The sequence below is a fragment of the Colletotrichum orchidophilum genome (genome assembly GCF_001831195.1).
Source record: "Colletotrichum orchidophilum strain IMI 309357 chromosome Unknown Scaffold_95.1, whole genome shotgun sequence".
NCBI lineage: Eukaryota > Fungi > Ascomycota > Sordariomycetes > Glomerellales > Glomerellaceae > Colletotrichum > Colletotrichum orchidophilum.
Window position 1 is genome coordinate 50816 of NW_019173051.1, and position 9384 is coordinate 60199.

Here is a 9384-nt window from a genome sequence, read left to right on the forward strand (position 1 = left end):
CCCCGTCTTTCAATGTTGATATGGCCAAGGGTCTCCACCTGTTCTAGCCCTACCTGGTGCCCCCGCCTACGGCACCCTCCGTTAGGTTCCCGGCCCACCCCACCAGACCCACTTCCATATCGGACGAGAGCCGATTCGAATACCTGCCTAAGGTAAGGCACGGTAGGCACGGATTGCACTTCATAATTAGTTGATTGCAGTTGAGGCCTTCCCCCAACCTAATCCTAAAAGGCTCATCCCTCACTTGTCCTGGCCCAGGGCTCATCCACCTCCGAATGCTATACACATTCACACACCAACAACGAAGCTACGTAAGCTTACGACAACTTACAAAGCTCTCATACACCACCAAATCAGCAAATTAGTGAAGATCACAGCACTGCGGTTACTGGCAGCGGCGACATCTTTATTGCATCGCAGCTCTCAGATTCCCAACGTTGCTTTTGCTGCTGAGATAACATGTCACACTTCAACCAAACGTCAATAAACCAGACTTGAAAGAAGGATAGGAAAGAGGCCCTCTCCGCAACGTCACCTTCAACATCACTCTATCTCCGCCACCAGTCCTGCTTTGCCTTGTTCCGCCAGGATGTTTCCTTTCGACGTGAGCGCCATGCCCACGCTACCAACCCGCAAGGGTCTGCTGGTGGTCGACTTCCAAAACGATTTCCTGTCTGCTGGTGGCGCCCTGCCAGTCACAGACAGCAACGAACTGGTCACACGTACCCTCGAGCTGGTGAAGTCCTTTCGCAGAGTCGGCGATGTCATCTGGGTGTCCACCGAATTCGAAAAATACCGCCTTGCTTCGGCCGAGCAGATTTGGGCTACCGACGCAATCCCCAAGCCCAAGATTCTGCAGTCTCGTGCTAGAAGGAGACACCAAGGCGCATCAAATAACCAGACCGAAGAGACTTTCGACGCAGACCCCGAGGCTTTTCTCAGCCAGCCTGGTCCCGAAGTCGTCCGGACTGCCACTACCGGGGCCGAGTTCCCCGTTGCCGTCAACGAAGCCGTCGGCAAGAGGGACATTAAATTGATCAAGTCTCATTACTCAGCCTTTACCTCAGGCCAGCTGCTGCAAACATTGCGAGTCAATTTCATTCATGAGCTTTACCTTTGCGGATCCCTTGCCAACATTGGCGTGTACGCCACGGCTATGGATGCCGCCAAGTTCGGCTACTCCATTACTTTGGTCGAGGACTGTTGTGGCTTCCGGTCCGACCTGCGTCAGTCCAGCGCCCTACGAAGTCTCATTGATGTGACGGGTTGCGAGGTCCAAGATAGCGAGGCTGTCACCGAGAAGCTGCAGCCCAACCCCGTTCCAAAGTCGAACTCGACATTACCTGTCGTACCCAAGAGAGTTGCTGAAGCCAGTGGTGGTAAAACGCCGCCCTCGGCTGCTGCGTTCAAGGTAAAACTCGAGGAACAGTTGGCAAATCTTTCACTCAACAGTTCAAGTTCCTCAAGAAACAGGCCGTCGAGCTTGCGTACACGCCGAACCATAGAGAGCTCAGATTGTGCGACCCTCTCTGATGATTTGGAGGTTGACAATAACTCATTGCTACCACAAACGGATCATGCCGGTGGCTCACCCGACAAAGAGGTTCATAAACGACTAAAGAGGCCGATATCAAGCAAGGGGGTTTCTGAAATGGACGCAGCTTCGGTAACGCAGAAAACAGCCATTAAAGGCTCTCAAATCCTCCAGACGACCACCGACGAAAAAGCGACCTTCACCTCCGACATCGAACTCGAGCCAGACTCGAGCCCGGAGTTGAAGCCAGAAGCAGCAGAAAAGCTCGCTGCCATGCATGAAAAAATTCACGTCGAGGAAGCCTCGCGGCGAGCTACCGAGCCTATTTGTGAGGGCGACACTATCGTAGTTCATAATATACTACCTCCCACCTTGGCCGAGGGCATTTTTGAGAAGGTAAGAGACGAGGTCTCATGGCAGAGAATGTCCCATCAGGGCGGCGAGGTCCCTCGACTGGTCGCCGTCCAAGGTGAAGTAGCCGATGACGGTAGCATGCCAGTGTATCGACATCCATCGGACGAGTCGCCTCCTCTACTTCCCTTCTCCCCTACGTTACAGAAGATCAAGGCAGAGGTCGAAAAGCAGCTTGGGCACCCGCTGAATCACGCCTTGATTCAGTTCTATCGCAACGGCACCGACTACATCTCTGAGCATAGCGACAAGACCCTAGATATCGTCAAGGGATCCTACATTGCCAACGTCAGCTTAGGTGCAGAACGGACGATGGTGTTCAGGACTAAGAGGCGGGACAAGGACCCGTCTAGCACCGCAACACCATCGGGGGAGGATTCTCAGCAGCGACAGATTGCTCGCGCCAAGCTGCCGCATAACTCACTGTGCCGCCTGGGCCTGGTGACGAATGGTCGATGGCTGCACGCAATTCGTCAGGACAAGAGAGCGGACCGAGACAAGACGCGTCCCGAATTAGCTTTCCTTGGTGGTCGTATCTCTCTCACCTTCAGACAGATTGGCACCTTCTTGAACCGGGATAGCACCCTGATCTGGGGTCAAGGGGCCACCAGCAAGACCAGAGAGACGGCTCATTCAGTAATTAACGGTCAGAGCCCAGAGGCCGTGGGCATGCTCCATGCCTTTGGCACGGAGAATCACTTGACAGAGTTTGACTGGGACAAGTACTACGGCAAGGGCTTCGATGTTCTCCACATGAGTACCTCGCCGCGTCTCTTCGACTCGGCCGATCCCATCGTCAACATGCGCATCGCACTGATGCTGACCGAGTACGGCATGACTTATGCCAAAGGAAGCATGTCGCCTCCCTTCAACTGGAAAGATGGTAATGCCGGCGCCAAAGACACGCATACCGATCTCACGTCCCTGCCGATCCGATTCGTTGACAACGACGCAGCCAAATCAACGGTTCAGGGCGAGTTAGCCGTTATGCTCTATCTGGACTCAGTGCATGGATCGGGAAACATGGGAGCGGCAGGCAGAGCGCATGCCGATATTGCGAACATCTTCACCCGCTTTCAAGAGGGTCTTGCACTTCTAGACAATTGGCGACGGCTCGAGAGGGATGGCGAGTCTGGGAGGCGTGACCTTGGGCCCCTGAAACGTGAACTTGCCATTTGGGAGGGCTATGCAAGCGAGGCAGACTATATTGCGGGTTCGAGTATCTCGTTGGCCGACTTTGCCGTGTGGCCGGTGTTGCACGTCATTCTCGAGGATGCCAATATCGATATCCTGAAAGCAAGCAAGCTGAGGGCGTATTATGAGAGGATCAAGTCTACCAAATCTGCCACGAAAGTCCTTGATGCAGCCCAACCTGATAAGATTGAGGTTGCATTAGCGGACCCAAAGACTCATTATGTGGCCGAGGCATCGCAACTGGGTGAAAATCCTTGAGGCAACCAGTCGCGGAAAGACTGGGTGAGAAAAGAGCGGTAGAGAGAAGTAGACGAATGGGGGTATGGGACATTCAATCAGCGGACAATGCGAACAAGGTGACTCCGAATAGTTCAATCTAGACCTTTCAGCCGGGCGTAGCACTTCTTTCCTCCTCAAAGCCCTGATTTTGTTCGTCCTCCGTCTCCACAGAACGATATTGCTACCTTGGAGTTGCTACATCACTACGCGCCATAGCCAAGCCTGGACAAGGCACAAACTTGGAGACGATTTTGCCTGCAGCTACATTTTCTATTCCGCCATTTCGATGTTCCAGTTTTGTGAGGGGAGAGTTGACAGTAGAATGGGCTGTAAATCCCCCCCAATTGACGCATATGCATGCTGGGGGGGCCTCGTGGAGGGAGAACCCGGTATTCAATATGAAAATTCAATCGGAAACTGAAATAATGACACCAAACTTGTTCTCGCAAAACCAGCCTCAGCAAAAATGACCCCTTTGAACGCCGTAAAGGAAGAACAGACCCCATGCCTGGTGTTCTTTAAAAGACGGGTTTCCGTGCCAATCAGATCGTCGAAACTCTTCTAAACCCATCGCTCAAGGGGAATGAACATCCCACGGCAGCGGGTAAGTGCCTACCCAGTCGGCCACCTCGGACCTCAACTGAACGATCTCGGGATCATTCTCCCCGTCACCGAGATGCCCCATGTAGTGTCTTAAGAGACCGGGCTTCTTCTCTCCCTTCTCCTCGGCCGTCTTCTTCGCGCTCTTGTTTACGCGGATAGCAATGGTGACGGCGCGGTCAATGATGTCGGCCACGCGGCTAAAGTCCTCCTCGGTAAAACCTCTGGTCGTCATGGCGGGTGTACCAATGCGCAATCCACCAGGCACAAGTGCCGACTTATCACCTGGCACGGTGTTCTTGTTGGCAGCAACACCAACCAGCTCCAGCACGCGTTCGACACGGCTGCCGTCGATGCCCTGGGGCTTCAGATCCGCAAGGATCAGATGATTGTCGGTGCCGCCGGACACGATACTATAGCCCAAACCTCCCTTCTCCTTGGGGGCACCAAGTCTTTGGGACAGCGCCTTCGCATTGGCCAATACTTGGGTCTGGTAGGCGCGGAATTCAGGGGCTTGAGCCTGCTTCAAAGCAACGGCCAAGGCGGTGATGGTGTGGTTGTGAGGGCCTCCCTGGTGGCCGGGGAACACGGAGGCATTGATGGGACCCTCGAGGTTGTACAATTCGTCCTCCTTCTTGGCATTCTGCCGACGCACTCCTTTACGGAAGAAAATCATGGCGCCACGAGGTCCTCTCAGACTCTTGTGACTTGTAGTGGTGACGATATCGGCGTAGGCGAATGGGCTGGGCATGACCTTGGCCGCGACCAGACCGGAGATGTGGGCCATGTCAGCCACGAGGTAAGCATTGGATTTGTCACAGATCTCACGGAAGCGCTTGTAGTCGATCAACCGGCTGTACGCGCTGGCTCCTGCGACGATGATCTTGGGTCGGTAGAGCATAGCCAGCTCCTCCAACTTGTTGTAGTCGATCTGACCAGTAGACTCGTCTAACCTATAAGGGACTGTCTCGAAGTACTTAGAAATGGCAGAGATCTTCTTCGTCGGTGTCTGGTAGCCGTGTGACAAGTGGCCACCGTGCGGGAGGTCCAGACCCATGAGGCGATCGTGAGTGTCCATCAACGCCGAGTAGACGTACAAATTGGCCGGCGCACCGGACAGAGCTAATCGACGGTGTAAGCGAATAAACTCGGAGCAGGATTATATGCTGTAAGCCGAGCGCACCTTGAACATTGACGCCCCATTGCTTCGAGTCGAGACCGAACGTGTCAAGAGCACGCTGCTGGCAGAGACGCTCTGACTGGTCGATGAATTCGTTTCCGCCATAGTACCTTGCGCCAGGGTAACCTTCAGAGTACTTGTCTTGGAAATGACCTTAGCTTCCATCGGGTTTCGAGCTAGCAGTGGACCTACTCTGCATTACACTACCCAAGGCGTCGAGGACAGCCTGGGAAGTAAAGTTCTCCGAGGGGATCAGATTGATAAAATGCTTCTGTCTGGTTTTCTCCTATGTATGTCCAACCGTGTCAGCTAGCATGTCGTGCCGAAAGCATTGTCGTCGCATAAGCCTGTGTATTGAGCTATCGACGGTTTGGGCCGGCTTGTACCTTTTCGATGATGTCGTAAACGGCGGGGTCGGCCTGTTGAAGCTTGGCTGACAACAGCTGTTGCATCTAGAGTCAGTCGAGGGAAAACCCCGCGTGTGTCGAGACGCAATTGGAGTAGCGATGCGCACCTGTTGCTGGCCCTCCAAGCTCTTTGTCGAGATGAATCTCCTCACGCCACATGCGCAGGGGACTGACGCCCCCCTCGGCAGGCAACGGAAAGCACGAGCTGTGCCTCGAAATGCTGGAAGAGACATGACACCGGCGTGACAATGGAACTATGAATTGAGAGGTTAATTGCTAGTTCCGTTGGTCGTTGGAAAGCTAGAAAAAGAGGATGTGAAGGAGGATAAGTTCGGAGGTGAGACAGGAGCAGGTGGCGGCTAAGAAGGGAGGCGGACGACACACCAGAGTATAAGGTAGGGACGGAGCTCACAACGACAAACCAACGTGCCTGAATTAGCCCAGCTACAACAATGCCATGATGTAGTGGCGGCGGGTGTGCACAGGTAGTGGGGGACCGCGGTACAAAAGGACCTGGGGATTGGGGTTTCGGAGGTCGACTGCCGCAGCTTCAGGCGGAATATGACCCGAGAAGAAGAGACGAGGCAGAGCAAAGCGCCCGGTGTAGTGGCCGAGCTGTTCAATGTTGCCTTCATGGCTGGCGGTTGGAGCCGGGGTTCGGCTCAACTTCCGACCTCGCACACTGCGTTCCTGCGCTCCGCGCTGCGCGCTTATCGGTGCTTATCGCATCGGCCTATCGTTGTGGGAAAAGAAAAGATCACCTACCTACCTTACCTTAAGATACCAAAGGGGTTCATGATTGGAGGGTTGACCTTTAGATTTGTGTACCTCGAGGTAAGCTGGAACGTCGAGCACAACCTGCACGGTCCCCTCGGTAGCGACCTGCCGCGCCCCACAGTCTCTACCCTTTTTCAAGGCTGCGTTGTGAGTTTGTTTTTCTCCTTTTCCTTCTTCTCTTCTTTACAACTAAATTGGAGATGACGAGCACGCTTTCTTCGCACATCAGCTCTTCCGCTTCGGCGGGTGCATGATGATATGTTCTGGCACCCTCACCACCTTTTCAGGGACAATATGAAACAATCTGATCCAATCCATGGTTGTACTTTTTTCAATCCTTTTGCCGTCCTAATCAGGACGACCGACGCGACGGACATGGTTTTAAAACTTCTCTTTTCATCCCTTTTGTTGGTTTTTATTTTATTTTTAGTTTATTAGAAGATACGTTTATTGAACAAGTACGTGACTCAGGCGCAATCGGGAACGGTAACCTGGCAAGTGCCACGGACGCTCCTCGCAAACAAGAGTCAAGCACACAAGGCTCGCAATGCTTCTGGAAGATATTTAACTCGCGCGGCGGATATTGCAGGAGTAACGGGTGACTCGGTGCTCCTGTGTTTCGCTGAAATGTCACCCCCCATCTGACTGTTCAAGGCTTCGGTGGCTGCAATTGGACTGATGTTCTCTCCGAGGGCGCCGGTAGGGAGTAAATGGTTGTCGGAACTTGATTAAACTCGACTTAATTCGAATGACCCTGTTGCCGATATCAGATTCTTTGCTCCCTCCTCTGTTTCCTGCCGGGCACGCACCCGAGCCACATGCTTTCCGGCCCAGACAGCCCGTCTGGTGTTCAGTGCTTGTTGGATGGTGATAAATACGTGTTGTATGTATGACGCTTAGACTTCACCTTTGAAGAGTCCAGCGAGTTATCCAGCATTCGGGTTGGAACAGATTCTTGGCAGGGTTGAAAAGGGGTATATCTATCGTCAAGCATGACCAGAAACTGTCACGAGGACAACCATGAATGTAGAACCGTAAAAGAATTGCTGCTACTCATTTTCGTTCCCGTAATTTGCCATGTCATCGATTTCCATTTTTCAATGCTACATGCCAAAGCCCTGCTGCGACAATAGGGACAGTAGGACGCAAAAAAAGAAGACCCAACCCGATGACTCCGAATGCAGCCGCCTAAGGACCGAGATCGATGGTGATCATCTATTTGGCCTCCTCCTCGCCCTCGCCCAACAGAGCGTTCTTCTTCGCCACCTGTCTCTCCTGCTTGCGCTCGCGGGCGGCCTTGGTCTTCGCACGCTTGGCGTCCATCTCGTCCTTGAGCGCCTTCTCGCGGGCCTTCTCGGCCTTGGCACGGTGAATCTATAGGGTATCTGGCGTCAGCCCACCTCTCATCCCTACCTTTGCAGCCAAAGGACATGTCTAGACTGAGACTTACGTGCTCAACGAGAGCACGCTTGTGCTTGAAAGCGTTACCCTTGCTGGAGTGGTAGAGCTCGTGGTACAGATGCTTGTCAATCTTGCCAGAGGCACGGTACTTCACCAGGAGACGGCGAAGGACACGGAGGCGGCGCATCCAAAGAACTTGGCTTTATCGGGAGTCAGCATGAATCTCCATGGGGATATCAGGTCGGCCGGTGAATCGGAAACTTGTGGGAACCGCCGCCGGACGTCTGGGAAGCTATCCAAACAACGTCCCAAAAGTGACCATATACAACGGGCTAATCGATGGATTTGGTGTCGACGAACCTGGGCATACGGGCCTCAGCGGTACCCTTGCGCTTACCGAAGCCACGGTGGCGACCAATGCGGCGGGCCAGGTTCAGCTCGCGAGCACGGGACCGCGAGTGCATGGTGACGGGCTTGCGGATGATGAGGCCATCGGCGACGAGCTTGCGGATGGTCTGGCGAGAGTTGGCGTTGGAAATCTCGTTGACCTCGTTGGGGTCGAGCCAGATCTTGCGCTCACCGCAGCCGATGACCGACGCGGCGAGGCGCTTCTGAGTTCGCAGATTGACCCTGTAAAAAGAATCGACATCAGCAATTTGTCCCTCGTGATTGTAGGTTAAAAAATATTGTCGCCCCGCCGTCGAATGCTGGATGCCGTCGTCGATTCGTTGCCCCCCGCGTGTCCCGGGTTTCGATTGACCCTTAAAAAAGGCTTGCCCGGTGCGGAAGGCGACGCAGATAGCTCTGGGGTCGGTGGAAGAATGGTGTAGTGCTCGTATCGTGATAACTTACATCTTGATTGCTGTCCTAGTCGATGGTCGTACCTACCGGGGGAGTCGAGGGTGTTGAAATTTCGAGAGGGGTGACAAGAGGCCAATTTTTCTGAAAGGCGAAGTGTGAGAGCAGAGTCGGGGCTGACTCTGTGTGGGCGAAGTGGGGCGATGGGTAAGCGAGCCCGGAAAAATCGAGGCCACACTTTCGCAGCTAGGTCACGTGTCGTCGACGACATAGGCCCTTCGGCGTGTCTTAGGGGGAGGAAATGAGTACGAAGGTACTATCCGTGTCATGTATGTAAGTGCCTTAGGTAACTTACCTGGGGTACCTTGAGGAGGCTAATGTCATCTCTCGAATCTCTCATCCGTGCGCGCTTTCGTAGCTTGTGGGCTGTTCACGGTTAAATCGTCCCCAGCGGATTCTATCACACTGGGTGCTTACCTACCTCCCTCTCTTTCAGCAGCCATTCAAGGATACAGGAGGTAGGGTATCTGGAGTAAGGTGACAATGGCTGTACGAGGTATGATGCATCATATTTAGTCCCGCTTATCGCCGTTGATCTAACATATTCAACACCGCACTCGGCACCTTGGCTTTGATGAGCCTCTCTCGTGTCCATGACTTAGTTGCCTTCTTCGTCCTTCAAAACCGCTAACTACCCCGGCGACTGAAAGCATTTCACTCATCAATAGAGCCCAGTGATCATCTAAACAAACTTTTGGATTTTAGCGTCGGCCTCTCTCCTTACAAAAACCATCGTACCTAAC

At 53.6% G+C, this 9384-nt stretch overlaps 3 protein-coding genes across 3 annotated transcripts; 1 reads left to right on the top strand and 2 right to left on the bottom strand.

Moving 5' to 3' along the window:
• Positions 1-589: 589 nt before the first annotated feature.
• On the top strand, positions 590-3397 carry CORC01_10001 (isochorismatase; the record flags this gene model as incomplete). Its single annotated transcript, XM_022621630.1, has 1 exon — positions 590-3397. The coding sequence occupies one exon, from the start codon at positions 590-592 to the stop codon at positions 3395-3397; it is 2808 nt and encodes a 935-aa protein (XP_022471854.1).
• Positions 3398-3992: 595 nt separating this feature from the next.
• On the bottom strand, positions 3993-5650 carry CORC01_10002 (serine hydroxymethyltransferase; the record flags this gene model as incomplete). The annotated part of the gene is made up of 4 exons (XM_022621631.1): positions 3993-5140; positions 5202-5339; positions 5391-5484; positions 5585-5650. The coding sequence occupies 4 exons, from the start codon at positions 5648-5650 to the stop codon at positions 3993-3995; spliced, it is 1446 nt and encodes a 481-aa protein (XP_022471855.1).
• A 1947-nt stretch (positions 5651-7597) lies between these two features.
• CORC01_10003 (ribosomal protein L19e) lies at positions 7598-8852 on the bottom strand (the record flags this gene model as incomplete). Its single annotated transcript, XM_022621632.1, has 4 exons — positions 7598-7756; positions 7833-7983; positions 8144-8585; positions 8636-8852. The coding sequence occupies 4 exons, from the start codon at positions 8850-8852 to the stop codon at positions 7598-7600; spliced, it is 969 nt and encodes a 322-aa protein (XP_022471856.1).
• Positions 8853-9384: the final 532 nt, after the last annotated feature.